Consider the following 27,622-nt stretch of genomic DNA (forward strand, 5'->3'; position numbering starts at 1 on the left):
AGTGATAGTACCTGTCGTACCGAGCTATGAAAGCCTTACAACTGTACCACCAATGACATCAGTTAATTCAGTTCAATCGTACCAATAATTCACTCAACCAGTCAACATCGAGATATTCAACCGAGGCATTGCAGGAATCCAGGTATCACCGATAGACGTGGGAAAACTCAACTACATCCACTACCCCGAAAAGAAGCACCGTGAAATCAACGAAGGTATTAGAAAGAATCTTTTCAACTTCGAGCCTGAGGCTGACGAAGTGAATGAACTCAAAGAAGTTTTAGAAAACATGAAGGAAAAGTTTTCCAATGCATCCACTGCAAGAAGTGAAAAATTATTAATTTTATCGTTATTGCCTTATTCATGGTCAACACAAAAAGTTATGGATCAATTTAATGCTAGTAGATATATTGCAACAGGGGCTAAGTTGATAAAGGAGGGTCATTCGTCAAAAACCGCAAGATATGGCACAGCCTTAAATGCCGCTCTTCGCATGTCGGTCCCATAGTCGTTTTCGTCAAAACTGAGTTTTTCAATGCAAATGGTAGCTAATTACCAATATTTTCATAACACTGCATGAACTCATCAACTTTGTTCTGAAAAAGTTTGGAAAGACAGTCACATTGGTTGTCCCATCACATAAGAAGCAATGGTACGAAGCAAACTTGAAACGCGATTTTCGCGGCTTGCCGATTTTCGCTATGGGACGAACATGCGAAGAGCGGCAGTTAAGTGATGAAACAAAATTGGCAGTCATAATTTTTTTTGAAGATGATGATATAAGCCGGACAATGCCTGGTCAAAAAGATTATGTGTCTGTGCAGAAAGAAGGAAAACGACAAGCCATTCAAAAAAGATTACTAATGATGACTTTGAGAGAAGCTTATAAACGATTCAATGAAATTCACTCCAATGTAAAAATTGGATTCTCTTCGTTTGCAAAACTCCGCCCTAAGCAATGTAAACTTTTAACCAGCTCTGGAACCCACAATGTTTGCGTGTGCACAACGCATGAAAACATCAATCTAATTTTACACAGTTTGAAAAAACTTAACCATTTAAATGATGTAAAAACGTTCACTGACAGCCTACTTTGTGAAAACAAGACAACATATTGCTATCTACGGTGTTGTGAAGATTGTCCAGACTCTTCCGCATTAGAAAACATTTAATTAAAACAATTAGAGGAAAAATGCATTGATCAGCTTTCATTTGAACAGTGGGTTACCACGGATAGATGTGATTTAGAAACTATTGTAAAGCCTGCAGACGAGTTTGTTTCATTTTTCTGCTTGAAATTGACAAGTTTGATACCACATGATTTCATAAAAACACAGCAATCTAATTTTTTGAAAACTACACGAAATGATTTGCAAGAAGGTGAATTTTAAGTTACTTGTGATTTTTCCGAAAACTACAGCTTTGTGTTACAGGATGAAGTTCAGTCTCATCACTGGAATGTCCAACAAGCTACCATTCATCCATTTGTTTTACATTTTAGTTTGCAAGTTAAACATTTAAGTTTTATTAAAAATTTCTGAAGAGTTAAGGCATGACTCAGTGGCTGTTAACTTATTTATTTCTAAAATGATAAGTTTTTTTATGCATTAACCAAAGTAAAAATATCAACAAGATTTATTTTATGTCCGATGGAGCCGCGTCACAGTACAAGAACCGGAAAAATTTCAGTCCGCATCGTGCTCTCTAGCCGTGCGGATCTATTTGCTTTTTGCCTAAGGAAGTGTTACTACTACCTAAAGCTACAACAAATTTAAACAGCACTTTTCAGTGCTCAACCTGATAAATTTTTCTACCTTGTTCAACTCTTATTCCTCTTCGATCCTTGTTTGGACCCTACCCGAGGTAATCCTTCTTGGATATCGATTTGGAAAATTCCTCTTCGATCCTTCAGATTCTTATAGTAATCTGCTTGGAAGTCGATTTGGATAAAAATTTACTGCCGCCATGGCGCCTAAACGCAAAAGAAAGGGACAAACACTTGACCCCCCTTCTGATGAAATTAATTTGAGTAATCAATTTGATTTGCTCACGGATGATGAGAATGATCCATCATCCAAGAAAAATTCTAGTAAACTTTCCCGGCTTAATGCCAAAAAGGAAAAGATCCCCCCTATTGTGATAACCACTTCCGATTTCCATGCTCTTCGCATGGAACTTTTGAATTTCGTGAAAGTTAAGTTTTCACTACAAATTGGACGTCGGGGTGAATGCCGTGTATTGGCTGAAACCTTGGACGGATTTAAATGTCTTCTCAAGTATCTTACTGAGAAGAAGCACAAATTTTTTACTTACGACACCAAAACTGAACGTGTGTTCAAGGTTGTCATGAAAGGACTGCCCTGTGGTGAATCCCTGGATCAGATCAAAGATGAACTGGCAAAATTACTTGGAGTTGTGCCACTCCAAGTAATCAAAATGAAAATGAAATCCCGTCCTGGCGATTCACGCAACGGGATTTCTAATGATTTTTATTTAGTTCACTTCAAGTCTAGTGAACTAAACAACCTTAAGGCCTTAGAAAAAGCTAGCCTTATGCTCCATGTCCGAGTGAAGTGGGAACACTTCAGGAAGACTGGAGGAAATTTCCAAAACCTCAGTCAGTGCCGTAAGTGCCAGGGATGGGGTCACGGAACTAAAAATTGCTACATGCCAGCCAAATGCATGAATTGTGGTGACGCAAAGGACGACTGTCCTGTGAAGGAAGATCCTAAGAAATTTAAATGTTCAAATTGTGGTGAAAACCACAAATCCAATTTTTGGGAATGTAAGACTCGCAAAGCGATCCTACAATCTCGTTCTAACCGACAGGTAGGAAACGCTCCACGTTTCCGACCAGGTACAAATTCAGCGAGGAACAAATTCAACATTCATACCCGGAGGTACAAATATCACCCCTGCTTCAAATGTTTCATCTGTACCTACTCCCCTCACTGCTAACAATGTTCGGCGAGTTAATGGAGCTACCTATGCTGCTATTGCAGCGGGTAGAAATCAAAATACTAACCAACGTTCTAACGGAAATTTTGACAATTTTGACTTAGGAAGCATTACTGCCCCTGAAATGGAATTTTTACAGAATTCATTAATTGACATGATTTCTGATATGCTTAAATCTAACTCCATGTTTGATGCTATTCAAACTGGAGTAAAATTTGCTAATAATATTGTCATGACTTTAAAATTCAGTAATGGATTTTAAAGCATTAAACATTTTAAATTGGAATGCTCGATCTCTTAAAGATAATGAAGACGAGCTATTTAACTGTTTGAGAGTTCATAACGTGCATATTGCCGTTATAACTGAAACGTTCCTTAAACCTGACCATAAGGTTAAGAAGGACTCAAATTATTTAATTTATAGAAATGATCGTCTTGATGGACCCTGTGGTGGCGTTGCCATCATTGTTCATAGACGAATCAAACATAAAATTCTTTCTTCATTTGAAACCAAAGTTTTTGAAACTTTGGGAGTTTCTGTTGAAACAAAATTTGGACAACTTACGTTTATAGCTGCCTATTTGCCATTCCAATGCGTAGGACAGCAAAAGAATTTTCTCAAGGGTGACCTCCAGAAACTTACCCGTCATAGGTCTAAATTCTTCATTATTGGTGATTTTAATGCAAAACACCGCTCATGGAATAATGCTCAAAGCAATTCTAATGGTAATATTCTGTTTGATGATTGTTCTGCAGGTTATTACACTATTCAATATCCAAACAGCCCAACATGCTTTTCTTCTGCAAGAAATCCCTCAACTATTGATTTGGTCTCAACTGATTCATGTCAACTTTGTAGCCAATTGGTTACCCATGCTGACTTCGGTTCTGATCACCTTCCAGTAACTTTTGAAATATCCCAAGAAATAATTTGTAATCCCAACAGCTCTACTTTCAATTACCATAGGGCTGATTGGGAGCAATATCGAACATTTATGGAATATAACTTCGATCCAAACATTCCTTTGCAAACCAAACATGAAATTAATTGTTCTCTTGAATCTCTGACTACTTCTATAGTTGAAGCAAGAGCTGCCCGCATAAACGCGAACCATTAATTGACCTTACCGAAAATGGTTGAATAGAAGTTGAAAATGAGCGAAGGGCCATTAATGCGACAGTTTTTAAAGATCGACGCACATTTTTGCCTAACCCGTACGATGTACGGTTAGGCAAAAATGTGCGGCAAAAAGATGTGTGTAGGTAGTGATGAAAACGTCGCTAGAACTATTCCACAGCCGCAGTCAGTTTATGAGCAAAACGAGAGACGCACATTTTTCGCCTATGGACTTGGAGACATACTTCAAGTCCCCGCGTACATCGTACGGGTTAGGCAAAAATGTGCGTCGATCTTTAAAAACTGTCGCATTAATTGCCCTTCGCTCATTTTCAACTTCTATTCAATTTTCATACTGCCGTACACTAACGGAACTATCCACCTACCCTCTTCTAAAGATCATTCTCTAGCTAATAAATCATCACACTAAAGCTTCATGTTAGCATTTCCTACCAACTCTGAAAATCGTTAACTTCGCGTATGAAGTAACATAAAAAAAAAACACTTTGAATGATCAGAAACTTGCTAAGCAATTCGAGAGTTCCCATAATTTCAGTTTGGGTCTTACTAGTCCTATTGAGAATCAGGTTGCTCGGGATTTTCTGAATATTTTCTCTCTTGAAAATATTTTCGATGATTCCTGGGGGACTGATTTGGACGAAGTAAGGTCTATAACTAAAAAGTTTCAAAATTTAAAAGCTCCAGGTGATGATGGAATTTTCTATATCCTCATCAAAAAACTCCCAGAGAGTACCTTGTCTTTCTTGGTAAAATTATTTAACAGGTGTTTCCATTTGGCATACTTTCCTGATAAATGGAAAAATGCAAAAGTTGTTCCAATTTTGAAGCCGGATAAATATCCAGCTGAAGCTTCTAGCTACCGTCCAATAAGTTTGCTTTCTTCAATAAGTAAACTTTTTGAAAAGATAATTTTAAATAGAATGATGCTATACATCAATACGAACTCAATTTTTGCAGATGAGCAGTTTGGATTTCGCCATGGGCATTCAACTACTCATCAACTCATAAGAGTTACCAATTTAATTCGTTCATACAAATCTGAAGGCCACTCAACTGGAGTTGCTCTTCTAGATATAGAAAAAGCATTCGACAGTGTTTGGCATGAAGGTTTGGTTGCTAAATTGAAAAAGTTTAATTTTCCACTTTACATTATGAAATTAGTTCAGAATTATTTAACTGACAGAACTCTGCAGGTAAATTACCAAAATTCCAAATCCAATCGACTACCTGTTAGCAAAGATGAATACTAAGATGAAACTGTCGGAAGAAAAAATGTCTATTTTAGTGTCCTCTTTCACGGTCCCTTTCATCCATTGAATACCCCTCGTATTCAAGGTAATTTTGTGGTTTTGCTGCCCCCTCGGTAGAGATGAAATTTTGCGCTCATTTTTATCAAAAGAAAAACACACCAAAATCAGAGGTGTCCCATATTTTAATTACTCGATTAACAACTAATCGATTTTTTTTTTGTTCACCGTGCTGCCATTTTTCCACCAATGAGAGTGCAGCACATGTTTGAAACGATCGGTGATGATCCTCTGGAGAAGTTAATGCTTATATCGGCATGATATAACCGATTGCAAATATTTTACTTTTCGGTTCGTTAATCGATTAATCGATAATTCGAATGAAAATCGGCCATCACTAGATGAATGTGAAACGTCATTTCAAATATATGGACCGTACATAAATAATGATACAATTTGAAAGGGACCGGGGCTCATCACAAATTACGTCCACACGGTAACTGAAATAAACACGAGTGTTCACCGGTTGCTGTTAGTGCAGGAGTTCCTCAGGGTAGCATTCTTGGGCCTATATTGTATAACATTTTCACTTCGGACCTCCCTGATTTGCCTCAGAGTTGCCACAAATCTTTATTCGCTGATGACACAGGCATTTCCGTTAAAGGAAGAAGTCTTCTTGTTAGATGTTTAGATGTTTTGTCTTCTTATTTACAAAAATGGAAGATTTCTCCCAACGCTTCCATAACTCAACTTATAATATTTCCACATAAGCCTAGAGCTTCGTTTTTAAAACCTAGTAGTAGTCACATAGTCACTATGAACGGAGTTCCAATTTCCTGGTCAAACCAAGTGAAATATATTGGATTAATACTTGACCAAAAATTAACTTTTAAAGATCACATTGAGGGCATTCAAGCTAAATGTAACAAATATATTAAATGTTTGTATCCTCTTATAAACAGGAAATCCAAACTTTGCCTGACGAATAAACTTCTAATATTTAAACAAGTTTTTAGACCGGCCATGCTTTACGCTGTGCCAATATGGTCTTGTTGTTGCACTACCAGGAAAAAAGCACTTCAAAGGATTCAGAACAAAGTTCTGAAAATGATTTTGAAGTTGCCTCCCTGGTACAGTACTACCGAGGTACATAGAATTTCCAATGTTGAGACTTTAGAACAAATGTCCAACAAAATAATTAATAATTTCAGGCAAAAATCGTTGCAATCCTCAATTGCAACGATTGATTCCCTTTATACTTAGATAAGATTTAGTTTTAGTTTTTAGTTTTAAGATATCAATTGTTATACTGACATGCAGGTTAAAAAACCTGTTTAAAATACTGAATTGCCAAGACATGAACAATGTAAAAACACTTAGATATATATCATAACAATTAAGGCTGGTACGTTACTGCAGTAACTGGAGCACCTAGGTTAAAATGAAATGTATTTTATTTTGAATTTGGAACAAATAAAAAGTTAAAAAAAAAAAATTAAACTGTTAAACCAATGTAGTACAATCATCAACAAATATCAACAGAAATAAACATAATTTTATTATTTAATATTTTTAGATTCGCCTTATTATTCTATCGCTGTGGATTGTCATCAATGCATATCTCAAACGCAAATAGTTCAAATTGAATTGTTTTAATTTCATTTAAATATCCTCTTGTTTTCAAATACTGTTCAATTATTGCATTTCGCCATGATCCTTCGTCATTCACCGCCGTTCCCAGTCGGATTCATTTTTCAATAAACCTGCACCTCAGTTGTCAACCTCTGCATTGCCAATAATTTTCTTCTTTAAATGTTTGTACAACTTCCACATAAAACCCGAATACGCGATGGTAGAGTTATAAATCGATATCATTTAATGTATAATAAGTGGATTTTTATGTCTGTTAATGATTTTCTGCTCTTACGATTTACTCTTAAATGTGTATGTGCGATTACAGCTGGACCCAAAAAATGTTTGTTCTCCTCCTCACCACTTTTCCTCTTAATCTAGGTATACAATTAAATGTGAGTAGTGAATTTTTCATGCCCAATTATCGTTTATCAGAATGCGCTCATTTGGAAAGTGTGTTTTTTTTGTTTGTTTACGTTTCTGTGCAAAACCACTCGCTAAATGCTGCTGCAGAGCATTCCCGATTAATAAATTGTCTCGTGGTAATTAATGCTTAAAATGTTTCTCGTTCCGCTTTCCGCGATAAATGGCACGTGTGCAAAAATCGAATTTGAAAAATGTTTATATGAATGGTTTCCTCTCGATTTGTAGTTGTTATTTTTTTCTTTTGTTTTGCTCCAGTTCGGTTGACCATAAATCACAATAACATGTTTCGCTGTTTCTGTCAATTTGTATTTACTGCGGTCCACATTTTTGTAGTTGTTGTTGCTCCGAACATTGACGCTGGGTAGAGTTTAAACATCAAAAACAGATTTTAGTGTTCGTGCACTCGGTTCGGTGATTTTTTTTTAAAGTTAGAAGTGTGCTTGCTTTCAGTTTGTGCATTCCAAATTTTGATTACATTGCGTCGTTTTGATTTTTTTTTTCTGAGGGAAGGTTGTTACATTGAAGTTAGAGGAAATGTACACGAATTTGTATTATACATTCACACACACATACTCATAGGTTGATAGATATAGTCTGTACAGAGTGTTGTTATTCGATTATTGAAAACAAACGAAGCCTTGATTAAAACCTAGGAAGAAGGGGCATTAACTTTCATTTCTATGTCTCTACAGCACGAATCAATTGTTGCTACTTCGGTCAACGTTTTGATTGCTTATCTCGTTTTACACGTTTTCATCCGTTTTGTTTTATGATACTGTTTTAACAATTTTCAAATGTGTTAGTTACATACCTATTGTTTGTTTGTTTCAATGTAAAAAATCTACAAACTTCACTGTGTAACTGGATTATATATATACTTCAAGGCAGGACTGGACTAGGAAATGTTAATTACTGGTTGTTTCTGTTATTAATTTTCTTCTAAATAACCATGTGTTAATTATATTTAGACAATGCATTTCATATGTGTTGTTCAAAGGTGTCGTTTGTTACATCCTGGAGGAGATTGGTCGATTTTTGTGAATTCATTTAATTTATAAAAAAAAGCTTAATATACCAAAACAAATTCCTTCGGTTCAAAAAACGGTTGGTGTATCTCATCAGAACATATAGTGTACCAGAAACTATAAGTACACTTTCAGCACATCGTTATATTTGCGCCCCGATGAAGTCTGATTGTCAAAATGCGAGGTTTTTCCTTGGTAAATAGTAAACAGATTATTCCCAACCTGTCATATAGAAAATTGTGCGAAAATGAAGGAAGTAAGAGGTATTGAGGCCTCCCTTAGCTCAGTCGGTAAAGGCGCAGCTACAAAGCAAGACCATGCTGGAGGTGGCTGGGTTCGATTCCCGGTTTGGTCTAGGATTTTTTCGGGTTGGAAAAATTCTCGACTTCCCTGGGCATAGAAGTATGATTGGACTTGCCACACAATTATACCAATGCAAAAATGGTACAGGCATCGAAAGCTCTCAATTAATAACTGTGGAAGTGCATCTAGAACACTAAGTTGAGAGCTCGCAATAAGCTAATATGCGATATGCAATAAGCTTGAAATGCGAAGAAGAAGTATTGGATCAGTTGACACCGCCATTCGGAAGTTCGGTGAAGAGGTTACCATCCAGGGTACATCGAAATCTGGTCGAAATCCTTTCGCCAAGACCTCTGTTTGAGATTTGGCTGAAAAGCTGGGAACATCGAAGTGTAACGTCCAATGTTCCAAGGCATAAAAAAAACTTACGATCGATACGTTTTTAGATGTTCCAGCAGAAGAAATCGAAACGGCTGCAGCATGCGTCAAGAACACCACAACAGACAGAATAACAGATCGACAACGTTTTGTTTGATAAAAGCACTTCTCGGATAGCATAGTATATCTTATCGATGAATTTAAGACGGCGGTTAAAAAAGTTTTGGGACGATATAAGGGAGAACAGCCCATAATGCACCCCTGGGGTAAAATGCCCACTTATAGAAAAACAGCGATAACTTTTCCTCAGATGCATTTTCCGGGTAACGGTTTGTGATTGTTTTCAACTGGAGGTTTAACAAATAATTCTTGATCATAAAATCATGTATTGACCTACTGATTCCTTAAAAAAATTGCATTTTGTGCAAAACAGGACACAGTTGTTAAAATCATCGACTGTAAATTAAGCTTTTATCATCATGTATCACAAAAAAAAATTAAAAAAATTACGTTTCGTATATTTTTTAGATATTTTACTTGATGAATCACAGTTTAACATTCTATTGAGATTTTGAGACCTTATTTCTGATGTAACATAAAGAAATAATCATTTGAAATACCGTATCCCTTTGCATTATCTACTTGCAGGGGTTATGGTTTGTTTACCATGGGGTGCATTTTACCCCAATGTTGTCGTGCGTCTTGTCCCAATGTTGTGGTGCATATTGCATCATGAATCAGGCGTTTTGCCCCGATATCATTTTGGAAGCAATTTAAAAAATACCTTGAAAGTCATGGAAAATCATCCTTTTGTAGTTCTAAATCACTTGATCTTTGTAGAAAACATGGTAATGAACCAAACGCCATTACTTTCTTCTTGATTTTAGCTTCCATTCGCCAGCCATTGACGATTTTGCTTAAACGGTGCGTTTTGCACCATCCTACCCTACGTAAATATATGGTGCGGCTGAAGCTGATTGTCCAGGCAAAAGGCAATACGATCGAAAGATGATTTTTTAAAAGCAAGTTGCACCAATTCGTTGGCGGTACAAGTCCTCGACCATTGTATGGGAGTATTGCTCATAGCTCATTTAAATTCTTGCCCAAGGAGCCATATTTAAAATACGTTGAACACTATCGCCATCAACTCATCTGATCGCGTCGTATCATCAGCAAGCACACGAACACAAGTGAAATTCCTGGATAAATTCATATTAACTTGGTTTGCGTCTCACCTCATTTTACATATCTGACAAATTAAATTGCGGACAAACGAAATACTCCAGTGGCATGTCGGTTCATCGGTGGTATTTCCACCTCCGTCCGTTTCCCCATTGTCCGAGATTATGGGATTGATCTCGGTTTCTTAGAAGGAAGTAACCCTATCTCCAACAATCGAGAACTGTCCTGGCCACGTCCATGCAGCTTCTGCCATTGGGAAGGATTTTTAGTTGGATAGAATGTAGAGAATGTAGAAAACTCTACGCCCGCTCATAAGTGTCACAGGGGTATGAAGGTTTATTAGTGGGGAGGGTAAAGCCATACACTGATGCCGTTTTAGTTTGGTGAACCAGATTCGAAACTGGTTTTGTTTCTTCAAACTATCACTCTCGCGGTGAACTGAAATGTTGCGTACATGTGTGTGTGTGACTTGAAATAGAAAAGACAAAAAGGCAATGACAGCCAAGGGATTCTTGAACATCAGTTTTCAGTTTAAATATGCACTGGGCATTCCCTTGCTCGCTTGATTGGACCAATTTTACGGGTGCTCTGGATCTTCTGGAGACTACTTCTCCCGGAGTAAGCGATGTCTCATATGGCTCATATGGCATATGGCGCAGCATCATATTTTTTCAAAAATTTCTTCGCAGAACAGCCGGTTTCCATTCTCCTGGAACCACTCCGGTTTGTAGTTGATTCCGTGCGGTCATGATGACCAAATGGAATTCTGACCGCTTAAATGACAAAAAGAGGTTTGTACAGTTAGATGTCTCGCACTCCTCTTGCTGCAGTTATACTGAAAATCGCATTCAAATTGTGAATTTTATAGCAGAAACAATATTGGATTTTAAAAGACCCAGAAGCTGGGCGTGTGACTTTTTTTATTCTGAGTCACTGTACGTTTTCAAAAACTCTTGAAACCTTACCAGAAGTTTGGAAAAGTCACCAAATTTCAAGATCATCGAGCTATTGGCTTCAGAGATACAGTCATTTGAATAGCGCATTCGGGCCGAAAAGACCCGAATTTCATCGCAATGTAAATATTGATATAGAAGTTCATAACAATTGTATATTTCTATTTCTATCTATATATAAAAATCTGGTTCGATCCTAGTCGTTTTTCAGGTTGCTTGGTGGTGAACCTAGGTTGGTAACTGGCGTTCAAACTATCAGTTTGACAGCTCTTAGGTTGCAACCCGGGTTGGGGTTCGCTTCAAACTAAAACGGCATGAGGCAAATGAACATAAGAATTCTATAAAAACCACATATGAATTTTAGCCACTAGAAATCGATATGAATTTTATTGACTGGAACCGAATCATGGACGTTGAGATTAAGAGGCCCGTGTGTTGACCACTCATCTTTGCAATTGCTCATTACAGCTAAAATGTTATTATTCCGAATTATGAAATGAGATCAGTGTTCATTCGGCTGTCGACAGAAGCAGTCCACTCTCAATGTGTGTCACGCGATCTTCTGTTTACTCGGCTGCAACCATTGTATGGTCCTCCTCATTGTTCTTAATCAGCAGTTCTTCCAGTCGATGCGTCGTCGACTTTGGAAAGCAACCGTTTCGTGATGAATGTGTGAGTGCTGACGACGTTTTGCGTCGATTGCTGCGATGGAAGGGCTCTGATCGCCGTTGGCGAATCTGCCATACAATGAAACAACTGGAAGCGGCTCCCGTTCTGGTGGACGAGGCTTATTGGATAGTGGAAGATAAAATGTTTATTGCGTTGTACCTTTTGACTATAGTTTTATGGTGTGCAATTTCAGAAAACCAAAATCGACCGCGTTACGAAAAGTGGTCAGGTTTTGACCACTTATAATTCAGTCAATGGCGCATGGATTTTAATTCTAAACAAGCCAATCGATTGGAAATGTTTCTACGAATCTGTTCGTCTTATTAATTTTCAATAGGTCACTATTGATTATTACACAAATGGCAAACTGTTGCCATAGTGATCAAAATTATCACCGATTGCCTGCAAAAAGTGCTTTCCCCAACACAGATTTCAAAATCGAATTGCATCCGATCTCACCGAACTATGCTTATTCAATCACCGTGTGTGGTGGTGTCTAGTCGGTCGTCGTCAGCAGCAGCAGTGTTTTTGGTGCGTGGCCAGAGCGTAAAATTATTGACTGCTTAGGCTGAGTGTGAAAGCACTGCACTACTCAATCCATTGCTCTGTCCAGACCGTTTGTACCCAACGGTAAAGGACGAAGCAATGAAAGAGTCAACAAAAACATTCAGTCACTTAAGAACAGGTGACTCACACCACTTGCCTTCGCTCACACAGCATGTAATTGAGGCATTTTTTCATAGAAAATGTACGCTCAGTCATTCAACACAAGGATTGGGTACCATCACGGAAGAATAAACGTGCTACTGACTGAGTGCTCGGCTGTCAGTGACTCGTTCACCTCTCAATCATTCAGACTCTCACAAGGCAGTGAATGATGAGGCAGATGGCAGTTCATATTCATATGAAAATGACTCATTGAACCTGACTGTTTTGCGCACTGTGCGTGGCGAAAGGCTGCCGGCAAGCAGTGAGCTGCAACCCACATGAGCGTCCATTCTCCGAAGAAGGTGGAAGAAGCCATGACCTTGTCAATTAACCAGAAATACTTCGAATTAATGTAAGGCTTTCTACAGGACGCTAGAAAAAATCAAACAAATCTCGAATTTATATGATTGATCGCAAATATTTCACGATAGGAGAATTTTGGCAAGAATTTCCTTCAGTCAATTTTCGCTTTTTTTTTTTATTATCTATTCAATAAACCAAAAATTCCGTGCGCTTTGTGCACGGTTGGTTGTCTTTATTAAGGACATTTAAAGCCAGACTTTTGCACGAAAATGCGTAATTTTGTCAATAGAACACAAAGCGTTTCCGTGATGGGAAAGGTGGTTTCCCTAACACAGTCGTTGAATATTGATACCAAGCACTTAATGCTACTTCAAATCTACGATCGTTTCTTGGATACAACCTCTTACTTTTTTTTTATTTTAAAGATGCAGGAAGAGGTGGTAAAGGCTAATTGTGACCCTTTGAAAGCAAAATTGACAGGTATTATGTGTCATACACAAACTTTACCTCCTCTTCTTGCATCTTATATATAAAAGTTATTATTATAATATTTCATAGTTTTATTATTTCAAAAAGCAGCAGCATTTTAGCGTGTAACCATTTGATTACAATCCGTGGATTTTCGTCTGTATGAGTTATTGATGGTAGGAAAACTTCACGTTTTGTTAAACCTAAAACAGTAGTCACACACAAGAGCGAGAGGGCTTGTGCCGCTGCAAAGAACAAAAACGTTACGTTACTGAAGGAAGGAAAATCTTAGCTTTAAAATAACAATGCACAATGTTCCCAAAGCCGTATTTAGGAAGACAAAAATGTTTGCGCTAAAACCGTTGGTTTTAGGCATATGGTGTCTTCTGGAAAGTTTCTTCATATTTTTGGCCAATATTTTCATGTTACTGAAATTAGGGTGGTCCATAAAATTGGTGAATTGAAAATATGAACTTTTTTATTATTTGAGATAGACCAATGCAATGTTCTAGAAAGTTGCAGAAAATCAATTTGCGGCACCTTTGCTGAAGACACCAAATTTCCATCTCTTATGGTTCATGAGTTAGGATTTTTTTTAAACAAGCAAGTTAGGGTGGCCCCTGAAAAATTGGTTTTCTATGAATATCTTTTCATGCGTTCATTTCTTGTAAAAACATTGTTCAAGACACTTATAGAACTTTCAATGACAAATTTTTTTTGCTGAAGCAACCAAGTTGCTATCTTTTTTTATTGGAAAGTTAAAGGCGATTTTCTTCTAAAAAACTGGCACTTTTCAATTGTCAATATCTCTAAAAGGAGCAAACCGATTTTCAAACTTTTAATTTTATTTGAAAGATCTTTCTTTTGTTCATTTATGGTTGGAAAACTGCAAGAGCGATCTTTGCAGGGTGGCCAGCAAACCGGGAAAACTGGGAATACCGGGAAATATCCGGGAATTTGAAAAGTAACCGGGAAAACCGGGAAAAACCCGGGAATTCGGCAAGGGAACCGGGAAAACCATACCATAGGAAAACACTTTTACACCAGAATTTCAGAATAAACCATTAAAACGGAGTGATCCTTTACCAAATGAATATCTCTATTTGCTGCAATTTGTTTTATTTTTTTTTATAATTTAATCACTCAGTAATATTGCAAATTAATTTTTGTCGTTTCAATTTCAGATGTAAAGTGCATGGTCCTTAAAAGAAAATATTGAAGATGCTGGACTTCGGAAACAAATGTTTGTAAAAACCGAAGCTGAATTATTCTTTTCCGGGGTTTTAATTTTTCGTTGTTCAAAATTCTCATGATATGAATTTAAAAATTAACTTGGAATTCTTCTCTGAATTATCTTGAAATTGTTCTGAAATAAACCACAAAACACTCAGTGTACTAATTATAGTTGAATTCTTTTTGGAATTTCCTTGCAACCCCTTGTAAGAATTTAATTAGAATCCTTCTTAGAACTCCCTTGAGCCTATACGGAGACTTTGATTCCTTTGAAAATCTTTTCAAAAATTTCTTCTAACTCTATTCAAAACAGCAGACATTTTTCGAAATTTTGTTTAGAAACCCCTTGGAGTATTTTAAAGAAATTCTAATTATCAGCAATTTTTTTGCAATCAATTTTGTTGAAGTTCTGTATTGAATCTTGCGCACTAGGGTTGAAATTATTCTGATCATAATTCTCTTGGAATTCTTTTTAAAATTTATCTGTCATTTTCCCCCATACAAATCTGCTCAGAATCACGTAGAATATTCCGCAAAGTTTTATTTTTCACAGCTCCTTTTTAAATCTTCTAAAATTACGTAAGAATTTAATTTAGAACATGTATTCTTCTCCACAGAAATCCATCCAAATTAATCTAACAATTTCTAAGGATTTCATATCAGAATAATTATGAAATTATTCTCAGAACTTCTTTGAAAACTGTGTGGGAATCCTTCTCAATATTTGTTTGAAATCAACACTTTGAATTCTTTTAAATTTTACTAAAAATTCCAAGGTTTTTCCGTTAGATTCTATAGATTGTTCTGTAATTTGTTATGACCCTTAAAATGCTTCCAAGTCTCAGAGTGTGACAATTATTACTCCACAACTCATAAGTATGGTTTTTTTTTTCAAATCTGTGATCTTGAATTTTTTTCAAAATCTCACATTTTAATTATATTTTCTCCAAATCTTGCATCACAAAGATTGTATTAATCACAAATTTTGAAAAAAAGTTTAAGTTTCAGATTCTACACAAATTTTAAAGCCCAAAATCTTGGGAATCATTCCTTAAATCAATTTTTTTATCCTTTCAGTTTATTTCTTTTAAGCACGTTCTTGAAAAGCGTTCAATTTCGTTTTTTGTTGAATGTTAACAACCGGGAATTTTTTAAGATTTGAACCGGGAAAACCGGGAAAAAACCAGGAATTTAAAAATGAAAATTCACCGGCCACCATGGTCTTTGTTTAATGCATTTAATTTATTTTTCTAAAATTCATTTCTTTATGCAAATAACTCCCATAACTCAAATAACGGAGATAACATCTTAATTGCTTCAGCAAAAATGTGCGCCATCAAAAGTTCTTAAAAGTGTCTAGAGCAAATTTTTTGTGAGAAATCAATGTATGAAAAGATAATTGTGAAAAAGTGATTTTTTGGTAAGGTTTGACAGATAATTGCAAAGCATACCACAGTATATTTGAATCTTAGCGTCCATATAAAGCAGTGATAATAGCAAGCTATGGTATCTTTGAAACCGTCAAGCAAAATTGATTCATTGCACGTGCGCTACGCAACGGCAAAGCCTTCTTTGCTTGGCCACGTGCTCAAAACGAGTACTAGAAAGAGATCTCAATACGCAGTCACTTTAGTCCGTCGCGCTGTCTAAAAAGGAAAATACACGTTACTTAAAAGAACGGCAACAACATTTTTTTCTCCAAATTTTCTAAGTGATACTTGAAAGCACTATATGTGAATGAATCCTAGAAAGAAAATCGCTATGGCTGGCGGGTAAGTTACTGGAATTCCTTAATTAACTGTTATATTAAAAACAACAGGTGTGAAAATCGCTAACCGTGATCTTCAGAACAGCTTATAAAGAATGGTTCCTCAACAACTCTATTCCAGTTTGTGGTTAACAGGTCCCAAGACAGGAAAATGAATACATCAGAATTAAAAAAGATAATTCGCATGTTCTTTGAGCATAACAATGTTTGGCTGAGTAGGTGTGAAACTGTAAACGAATTAGCAGAACCGAAAGCTGGAAAAGGTCGACCACGCAAATCCTTCGAGACCTCAAGTACGAGATCAAAGCTTAGAAAAGTGCACGATATCAGTGTAGAAGTTCCTTATGCGGAGTTAATGTTTGTAGCGGCATCCAATGCAACAAATTCTGGCCTTCGAGACGCAGGAAAGATCATCAAAAATCTATCGGAGTTTCCGGAAAACTCAGCTAGTTTAAAGAAGTCCATCAAGGTGTTCAAGGCATGAAGTAGTTCGCCTCCTCGCGGTGTACCCTGGAAACGTTAATTATCGAACCCAAGGGAGAGATATTGCGGCTAAACGAACTACCGCAGAGTAGGGACGCTGGAACCCCATCCAGCTCGTCCCAGGAGGTTGAGAGGCCCTGGACAAACCCTCATTGTGCAAAGGCAGGAGTGACACCGGGTTCTTAGAGTGCTTAGCACACGCAGCTGGTAAGCGGTCACATCTGTCCTGAGCTGCCCTTGGACAGTTGGCTGGCTATCACGTCTGCTCTAGAACCCAGGCGAACAACGAACAGCGAACAACAAGAGGAAGGCCCTGCACAGCTGCTCACTGTGCAGTAGCGAGTGTCACGTCTGACACACCACTAGTGATGCGCCATAGCGCAACCGGCCCCCTCCCATGACGTAATGCTTTCGGGCGGTTCCGGGAAGGGCAAGGGCCCAGGGTATGGTTTAGTGGGTCGGGAGAGCTACTTCTCCCATCCCCACACCCTGAGTTATCTTCTCAGGTGCCTGTATAAAAAAAAAGGTGTTGTGATGTGGTAGGTATGGTTTGTAATATGGTCCCAGTAGACCATGTTTGATGTTTCATAATATAAGCTAGCGTAAACCGTAGACTAAAGGTTATCTTTAATTATCTTTTCATACATTGATTTCTTACAGAAACTTTGTTCCAGACACTTTTAGAACTTTTGATTACGCACATTTTTGCTGAAGCAATTAAGATGCTATCGTTATTTGAAGAGTTATGGCAGTTATTTTTGCATAAAAATATGAATTTTAAAATATTAAATTAAATGCTTTAAACAAAAATCACTTTCGCAGTTTTCCCACCATAAATGAACAAATGAAAGATCTTTCGAATATAATTAAAAGTTTGAAAATTTGTTCGCTCTTTTTAGAGATATTAACAATTGAAAAGTGCCAGTTTTTTGAAGAAAATCGCCTTTAACTTTCCAATAAAAAAAAGCAACTTGGTTGCTTCAGCAAAATAATTTGTCATTGAAAGTTCTATAAGTATCTAGAACATTGTTTTTACGAGAAATGAGCGCATGAAAAGATATTCATAGAAAACCAATTTTTCAGGGGCCACCCTAACTTGCTTGTTTAAAAAAAATCATAACTCATGAACCGTAAGAGATGGAAATTTGGTGTCCTCAGCAAAGGTGCCGCAAATTGATTCTCAGGACCTTGTACCGTACAATAAAACGGTATCACACGGCTTGGCTCGGAAGTCAAGATGGCTGCCGAGCCTAATCGCTAATGTTCATTGATTGTCCGTCAGGGATGATTTCCTCAGGCCGGTGGCCTTAATTGCCAAGGAGGGTCCCACCTCGGCACGATCAAGATGGCCATGCCACGGTAGACGACGGAAGACGCTTGTCAGCCAAACGAGCCAGCAACGCCTGCTGAGCCGTATGTGGCTCATGAACGCCACCAGATCCGCCATTCTCCCATAACAGCAACAACACTGTTTGCAGCCCGGGCCGCAAGCTACGGCCACACGCTAGTGCAGGAGCAGCCATGTGGGCCAACGCCAGCGTCGCGACGCCGTAGGAGTTCCCGCTGCAACAGTGAGTACAGTGCCAGTTTTAAATCCTCGCATACACGCCACATATATGTGAAAACCCACACCCACACCCTACAGAAAAGGACAATAAATGTTTTAGAAAATGTTAATATTCCTGTGTTTGCATGATTTGTCCGCGTAGCCCCTCCGAATATCCAGTAACATGCCGGCCCCGTGACACAGTTCAGGGGTCTCATGCTACTGAGTTAGTTACCCGCGAGCAGTCTTGTAAGCTGTCACCATAGTCGACGCATTTTCTGTGATAATCGACTGCCTTTGCTTCCGACACTTGCAAAACAAGCTATCAAATTACAGTACCTAACTAAAATGTCATATCACAGGCTCTGTCATACGACACTGTTGCCGAAGACCGTCACGAATGTATGTATTTTAGTTCTTCTCATAATAAGAGCTGCTGATGTTGTGCTTGTGTGAATTATGAAAATAGCAAGCAACGATGTCCTAGTAATAACATTTCTGATCAGACATGGTTTAATTTACACCAAATTGAGGAATTAGAACGAAATCACACATGTCATATGATAGTTATTTGAAATTTTTCTTTTTGCTCGAATGTTTTTGCCCGTTTGTGTTGTGTAAGAGAGACGACACGGTAGAACATGAGAGTACGAATACAAACAAACTGTCGCGCACGACAACGAAGCGGGTGTCGTAAAAACGTCAACAGTTTCAACCCCTGTCCGGAAGTGTTTGGTCATGCCATAGTCACATGCTGTAATGAGCATTTGCAGCACTGCTTTCAACGCTTGGGATAATGAAATGGTTATAGGCGTATAAGAACTACCACATGTTAGACAAAAATCAGTAACAATTCATATGTGACTTTCATAAGTCGAGTCTTATGAAATTCTTAAGTTTATTCGCCTCAGTGTAGGATTCGTTCGGTAAACGTAGCTGGCAGATTTTATAATAGCAATGGAGATAGAATAAGGCATAGTGATAAATTGCAAGGAAGCATTGGTGTAGCTAATGGGGGTGCCAGGGGTGCCAGGCCCCCTCCAGATAAATTGTCTAGCTACGCCAATGCAAGGAAGGGGATGGGCCTGGCGTTGAACTCTCGACCTTCTGCGCAGTAAGCAGAAAAGGTAACCACTAAGCTACCGAGTCCGTTCGAGAGATGTTTTTTTTTGCATTCTATTGTGTGTGGCAGGATAATTTCTCAAAAAGGGATTATACCATCTGTTCTCTTTTTATGGCCGTACGACTGCGCCCATTGATTTAACATACGGCGGCTCTTTATCCAGGATTCGCTTCTCAAGCCGCTGCCATAAAATACTGGGGCTTATTACGGATGTCACTTCACGGTGAAAACTTGTCACTTGTCGTCACGGTGAAGTGATTCGCATTTGATTTGCACGGCAATCACGGATGTTATTCCAAATATCACTTCCTTATCACCGTGTAGTGACACCCGTAATAAGGCCCACTATCTAAGTTACACACCTGTGTAGAATCCTTATGAGCGAGGTTGCAGCGCGCTTATGAACGGCGCGCTTCGACCGTCATCAAATGAGAATTTAGCATAAGCGCGACAATACATAAAATGACAAATGAACTTTGAAAATTAAAAACCAAATATGTATATGATTTCTTTTTTGTTCAAATACATATGTGTCACGCTGTAGTGAATTCTCATCTATACTAAAAGCTTGGGCTTATCTGGTCGCACTCAGGTCAGGGATTTGCATATCGAGATCCAATAGCATCTGTTACTACTCCGGCCAGCCGCTTGCTTGTGTACGGTACTGGTTTTCATGGATTGAGGCAGATAAATCTAGTTCCCAACTTTCAGTCTCATTTCCTAGACTTGGTGTTCGTTAGTGAAAATTCACTGCTTGACTGTACCGTTACTGAGGCGCCTGATGTCATCGTTCCTCTTGACAACTTCCATCCTGCTCTGGATATTTCTATCGCAAATAGATCTCAACTTCACTTTGATGAAACTTCGATTGTCTATCGTCTCAACTTCCGGAAGACTGATTTACGTTTGCTGCGACGTTCCTTGTCCGAGATAGACTGGAACGTGTTGAATGACCTGGAGATCGACATAGCTGTCGATCGCTATAATTGCTTTCTGCGCGACTGTATTTCTGCTTCAGTGCCAAAGTGCCTACCTCCTAGAAAATCGCCATGGACTAACGCTACCCTCCGCAACCTGAAAAGAGCACGTGCTAGAACACTTCGTGCCCTTATTCATCGGCGGTGTTTCTTGACCAAACGGAATTTTTCAATTGCCAGTAACAACTATCACCGCTACAAAAAGCTTCTCTACCAGCGGTATGTAATTCACACTGAACGCAATCTGCGAAGCAATCCTAGGAGATTCTGGTCGTTCGTAAATACTAAAAGAAAGGAAACTGGTCTCCCGTCGAAGGTGTTTCTGGGCAACGCATTGACAACTGAGGATAAATGCAGGCTTTTTGCAAGGCACTTCTCGAGCGTTTTCTCGAACGACTCACCATCGCAAGCTGAAATCAATCTAGCAGTCCGCGATGTGCCAACCGATGTCGTAAACATGGATGTTTTTACTGTGGATGTGAAATGGTTCTCTCTGCGATAAGGAAAACTAAATCTTCTTTTTCACCCGGACCTGCTGTGCTGAAAAAATGCTGTGATATCTTAGCCTTATCCTTATCTTAGCTGACCCTGCTTTTTAATCTATCGCTCCATCAGCGTAAGTTTCCCACGCTATGGAAATGCTCTACTATGTTCCATGTTTTCAAGAAAGGAGACAAATGCAATGTGGAAAACTACCGTGGGATTACGTCGTTCGGGGTCGAATCTAAAGTGTTCGAGTCGCTGGTCAATGAGAGATTGTTTGGTTCCTGCAAAAACTACATTAGCACCTGCCAACATGGCTTCTTTCCTGGCCGCTCCGTCGAAACGAATCTCGTCAGCTTTACGTCTTTCTGCATGGAAAATGTATCTAAGAAACTCCAAGTGGATGCCATCTACACAGATCTTAAAGCTGCGTTTGATAAAGTTGTGCACGTCATTCTACTAGCAAAACTGGACAAAATTGGATGTTCTGCTCCCTTCTGCAGTTGGCTGGGATCGTACCTCGTACGACGGCAAGTTACTGTCTGCATCGGAAACTACTCATCTTACTGCTTCTCGAACAGTTCCGGAGTTCCACAGGGAAGCATACTGGGACCACTGCTCTTCTCTCTATTTGTGAACGATGCAACGTTTATCCTGCCTAGCGGAGGTAAATTGTTTTTTGCTGATGACCTGAAAATTTACATTGTTGTTCGCAACCAAGCTGATTGCTTAGAATTACAAAAGCTTCTGGAGATCTTTCATGATTGGTATGTGCGTAATTTTATGCTCCTTTGCGTCTCAAAGTGTTGTGTGATTAACTTCCACCGAACTAGAAATGTTATTTTGTTCAATTATAATGTTGCTGACACTGTACTCCAACGTGTTGATCATGTAAAAGACCTTGGCGTCGTGTTGGATGAAAGGCTTACTTACACTCGCCACTTCTCAGCCACAATCGACAAAGCGAACCGTCAACTAGGATTCATGTTCAAAGTCTCAAACGAATTCCGGGATCCTTTGTGTTAAAGCTCTTTACTGCTCATTGGTCCGCTCATTGCTTGAGTTTGCGTGTGTTGTCTGGAGTCCCCACGATTCGAAGCTGTTCAATGTAGATTCGTCAGATACGCATTGCGCTATCTTCCTTGGAGCGACCCGCTTAATCTACCACCGTATGCTGATCGCTGTCGTTTGCTACGCTTGGATACTCTTTTTGAGCGGAGAAACGCATCGCAGGCTGCCTTCGTTGCCAAAGTTTTGCTTGCTGAATATGATGTGCCGGAGTTACTGGCTAAGATTAATGTATATGTACCTGTCCGTACACTCCGTCCGAGAGCTTTGCTACACGAGGAAGCGCACAATACCATAATGAAGTAATGAAATTGGGTTGTTAGCGGAATGCTTAAATAAAACAGCAAAAAAAAGGTTATCTTCCATTTAATTCCACTTAATTTATTTTGGTATCCATGACAGATACGTATTTCGACTACAATGTGCAGTCTTCATCAGTGTCATTCCCACTAAAGAACTTATCAAAATCTAACCCCCTTAAGTACTCATCTCCTAGGATTAAGCTACCAACAAAAAAAGTAGAAGGGTCCGTGCCCAGGGGCGCGAGCGGAAGCTTGACGTAGGACCACTAGTGGATGGAACAAATAGGTTGATCATTAAAGTCTTAACTCTTTCCGGTTTTGAATTGGTGGCCCTGAAAAAGGCCGATTGTTTTTCAAAAGGTGGCCACACCAGTGCAAGTCGATGCAGACAGGATTATCGCTGCTTTTCTCCTCCCTTCCTTTCATTGGTGAAATGGTGAGCGATCAACCGAAAGCATGCGCAATGTGCCGTTTGTTCGATTTGCACTCTATTGTTGCGTCCGTGTTTGGGATTTTTCGTTACATATCTGAATTTTTTTAATGTGACCCCAGTATAGAAATTAAAGACGCAGTCTAGATGGCATGGGATCGAAACTAGCAATTATGCAGATGAAAAATCCCAAAACTAACAGTACCGTGTATTGTTGTTTTGATCTGACAACAGAAATCGATATTTTGATCTGGCAACACAAATCGATATATTTACATAGGTAACGATTGGTAGCAACATTCTGATAAAGATCTTTATAAACGATTCACGGTTAGATTTTTAGTATCTTTACATTTCTTCATGGTGACGATCGCTATCGATATGAATGTCTTTGATGATCAATGTATCGAAAATTAAAGAAATCAAACGAAATGGTTGGTCGGGTGCTGTTTGTTTAAAACTGAATTGACAATTGAATAATTAAAACAACAAAAACGGTTATCTTCCGTTCAATTCCTCTTAATTAATTTTGGTATCCATGACAGATACGTATTGCGACTACTATGTGCAGTCTTCATCAGTGTCATTCCCAGTAAAGAGTTATCAAAATCTAACTCCCTTTAGTACTCATCCCCTAGGTAAAAAATACCAAGGAATCGGAATGTGGAATTTCATTGCTTCGTTATGATGGCTACCAAGCCTTTGGGCATTTATTTTAAGTCTTATTAAATTAAATTAAATTAAATTTAACTTTTACCATTCCTAACACACGCGTACTGAAACAAATTCCCCCTCCCCTCTTAAGAGTGGACATTATATTTGAATCGCCCCGAACTTACCTTGCACAATTTTCCTTAAGTAAGGGCTGGTCCATAAACTACGTAAGTTTTTTTTTTAATTCTTGACCCCCCCTCCCTCTGCGTAGACAATTTTCCATACAAATTTTTTAAAATTTGTATGGGCCGTGGATAATTTTCACCCCCCCCCCCCCAAACTGTCTACGTAGTTTATGAACAGCCCTTTAATAAGTTTGTTAGAATGTATTTATTTATTTTCCTGAATTTAGTAGAATTGTTCGGAAGTTCGCAGAATTTTGCTGAAGTTTGCAGAAATTTTCTGATATTCGAAGAATTTTGCTGAAGTTTTCGGAATTTTCCTGAAGGTCAAAGAACTTCCCTTGCAGAATTTTCCTGAACTTGGAAAAAAATCCCTGGAGTTCTCTACATTCCCTTAAGATCGCCGAAATTACCTGAAGTTCATTGAGCTTCATCGAGCTCCGAGCCGTTCGGTGATTTTTTCTGAAGTTCGCCGAATTTTCCAAAAAAAATAATAATTTCACTGAAGTTCTCAGAATTGTCCTGTAGTTCATATAGCTTGCCTGAAAATCGCCCAATTTTACTGAAGTTTGTTAGAATTTATTTACTTATTTTCCTGCAGTTCGTTGAATTTTACTGAAGTTTGCTTTCGTGAAATTCTTCCAATTTTCCTGAAGTTCGCCGAATTCTCCGAAAGTTTAAATAATTTCCATGAAGTTCTCAAAATTTCAGAACTTCATGGAAATTATTTCTGAAGTTTGTTAGAATTTATTTATTAATTTGCCTGAAGTTCGCAGAATTTTACTGAATTTCACGAGGTGGACGAGGTGGCTGAACAGAATCTGATGGGAGCAGTTAAATGAAAGGCCCAGCAACACGGAATTGGGCAACCGGAAGCTTAGCTAAAAAAAAATATGCATTTTAATTTTATTTAATGAAAAAATAATCAATTTACATACATTCTTGTTTGACAAAATTTTGATCGTAACACTCTTTACTGCACTGACCCTTTTCATGGGGAAATGGGAATTACCATGCGAAAAGAGAAATTTTTGTTCTCCTCATCGTAGCCTTTCGCAAAAGTGATTCAAGGTCTGTGTTCAAGGGTAAGCTTGCCATATCTGCCTTTGTTGAAGGCCATCGCATTCTACCAAGTTCAAGAATCTTAATTAACGTACCGAAGTGAAATTCCTGAGGAGCCTGATCTTCCTGGTCAACCAACCTACAATCTTGAAAGGCAGACTGCAGCTTATTCCAACCCTAATAAAAATAATAATAATAAAAAAAAACTTAACGACGTGATAGAGTTTGTTTATGGTATTTGTTTATTAGGGAAGTGTACTTTGCGTAAGTCGGTTCCAATACCAATAAAGATTTTATGTGTTTCGAGACTTAGGCAAGTAGTGGCCTTCGTCCGTTGCTTAAAATCCTCGCCAACTTCCGTATCTTCAGTATCGATTCAGCTTCAGCTTCCTTCGCGAGTAAGGAAGTAGCACACCTCGCAGTTTTTCTATGGCTGGAAACGCCGCGGAACATCCACTGACTTGTACGCATCCAGCTACAGTTGAATTTCCGTGTCTTGCTCCATCTCCTTGCTGATAGAATCGATCCGATCCGGTAACTTTCGGTTTGGGATCTGATCCCGTACACAATTGCCGAGCAAATTGGAAAAATCGTTCGATGTTTCGTTTCTTGAAGGATACCGATAAAACAAAAACATAGCAACGCGCAGCAAACGACTCACTCACTCGCTCTTGATCGTTATCGTTCAGTTTTTACGTGGGTATGTAGTTGGCTGTGAACACGAGAGAGAACGTTTTTCACATTCTCTCAATGTCTCGTCGGTTTCGTTCTACTGCTGCCAATTCCGAGTCTACGTGCAGAGTTTCTTGCTTGGAAAATTTCACACTCGTTCAGCAATCTGTTAGCAATTGCGAATGGCTATTTTTGGTGCTGAGTTAGGTTATTACCTTATTTTTATTTTACCATCAGAATTTGAGATACACCACCGTTTTGGTAAAACACAAAGGAAAAAAAAGCTTAAACTTCCGACTGTAACTGAAAAAGGCACTTACCATTTTGATTTTGTTTGTAACATATTTCAGTGTTTTTGATCTAGGAAGTTTCTTCGGTATTCTGTCTCTCTGGGAAGAATTCGTTTCGATGACTTGCGGTGTTGTTTTCTATTTTTGTACCCTTGCGATTTCTGTGGTTTTCACTTCGTAACTAGGACAAATTAAGACAGGAAACTGATTGTTGCGAGGATCAAAAACAAAACGATAGTCAAGTGTGATTGTCAACAGAAATGACGTCATGTGTGATTGTCAACAGAAATGACATTTATTCGATCGAAAAAAGATATGTTGAATAGAAATGTCGTTCGATTGGTGTTGGTACAAACTAAATGCTGTTTCTCACATCGATAAAGATTTCTAAACGCTAAGAACTAAAATTACGACTTAGAAGGAATTTCAAAACGAAGGAATACAAAATGGGAGTAAATCATCTAAAAATAATAGCTAATAACTTAACCTACAGTCAAAAAGTCGCGTGGTAAAATTTGCTCGTTGACTCACTTGTACGCCCCCGAAGGGATCATTTAAATTTTTGTCACATTCTAATACCGATTAATCATAATAATTTTGAACATCATACCACACTTTTGGTTGTTTATAAAATATCCCAACAAGCTACTTGAGCTGATTAAAAGCTGAACAAGCCATTTTTTAGCTGAAGAAGCTCTTATGCAGCATTCAATGTTTGTTGGGATTGCAACTTAATTTCTAATTTGTGTCTGACTGAGGAAACCGATTTCTGTATTTTCTGTGTTCCACGTACACCTAAAAAATAAATGTGCATTCGACTTTCGAGGACTGACAGTTTTGCATTGTTTAACGCTATGAAGAGTAAAATATCGTTCCGCGAACTGAATTTCTAAGGACCTACATTTTACATTTTAAACAGTTTTCCCGTATTCGAGTAGTAGTACTTGTAGTTTTAGAATGACGCACGATGGAACTCTCTTGATCCGACTCAACTTACAGTACGTGCAGATTTTCACAGCTCTTGGATTTGGAATCGCGGGCCCAGACCCGGCCGAGCAGTCCCTTCACCTTCAGACTGGCCGAAGTTCGGGAGCCACGGTACTTGCGGGGACTGCTGTGGGCACTGCCGGGTGGAGTTTCGACGAAGCCTCCGCCGGCGACCGGTGTTCCGGAAACCGGGGTGCTCGGATTGGTCCCGCCGCCCATGCCCGATAGGCAGATGCCACCGCCCAGCGGTGAACAGGCACGTCGTTTGGACTTGCGAATCGATCGCTTGCGGAAGAGGTCCCTGTGGGGGGAAGGAAAAGCTTAGACCGGATTCGGTTAGGCAACGAGAAGTTAGTGAGACACCTACCGAGACTTTTCCGGGTTCTCCAGCTTCAGTCGAATTTGCGAGAGCAGACCCACCAGCAATTCATCCACGTTGTGATTGATTCCGACGGACGTTTCGATAAATTTACAGTCGTATTGCGTTGCCATCTGCTTGCCCTCTGCGGAAACGCGAATTAACAGGTGTGAAGGATAGAAATGATAGATTCATTGATTAGTTCTACCCACCATCGGAGGTGACCATCCGACTTCGGGCCAGGTCGGCCTTGTTCGCCACCAGGATCACCGCCTTTTGGGCAATGTTCTCCGTTGTCCACAGGATCTGGAGGACCTGTTCGGCGATCAGGAAGCTGGTTCGATCCGCCGACGAGTAGATTACGCAGTATCCGTGTGGATTGTACGAGGACATGCAGTTTTCAGGCTGTAGGTCGATAGAGTTTCGAGTTACACATAGTGTTCGAATGTAGTTGAAATGTTCAAGTAGGTACTTACCGACATCTCCATGTAGCTGTGATCGATGAATGTCAATTCGGATTCCTCACCGCTGAGCAGAACGGATACCGTTTTCTCTCCGGATTCATCGTCTGCAAGTGGAAGACAGCATAGGCCATGGGTTATCTATGTTTATAT

The 27,622-nt window shown here is 38.9% G+C and overlaps 2 protein-coding genes across 3 annotated transcripts in view; one reads left to right on the plus strand and one right to left on the minus strand.

The window, feature by feature from the left end:
- LOC135708141 (BOS complex subunit NOMO1) overlaps window positions 1–27,622 on the plus strand; it is a 546,399-nt gene that overhangs the window by 508,536 nt on the left and 10,241 nt on the right. The gene's annotated exons all lie outside the window — the stretch shown is intronic.
- The window catches only part of LOC135708143 (uncharacterized), a 508,021-nt gene continuing 506,836 nt past the window's right edge, over window positions 26,438–27,622 (minus strand). For both annotated transcript variants that reach the window (XM_065230121.1, XM_065230122.1), the window contains 4 exons: window positions 27,485–27,576; window positions 27,221–27,413; window positions 27,018–27,153; window positions 26,438–26,951 (listed from right to left, as the gene is read on the minus strand). In XM_065230121.1, the coding sequence (XP_065086193.1) occupies window positions 26,657–26,951; window positions 27,018–27,153; window positions 27,221–27,413; window positions 27,485–27,576 (716 nt within the window). In that variant the 3' untranslated portion in view covers window positions 26,438–26,656. The remainder of the gene's footprint in view (window positions 26,952–27,017; window positions 27,154–27,220; window positions 27,414–27,484; window positions 27,577–27,622) is intronic.

This window comes from Ochlerotatus camptorhynchus, unplaced genomic scaffold (genome assembly GCF_037179485.1).
Source record: "Ochlerotatus camptorhynchus isolate MF236.1 unplaced genomic scaffold, CSIRO-AGI_Acam_v1.1 ptg000328l, whole genome shotgun sequence".
Classification (NCBI taxonomy): domain Eukaryota; kingdom Metazoa; phylum Arthropoda; class Insecta; order Diptera; family Culicidae; genus Ochlerotatus; species Ochlerotatus camptorhynchus.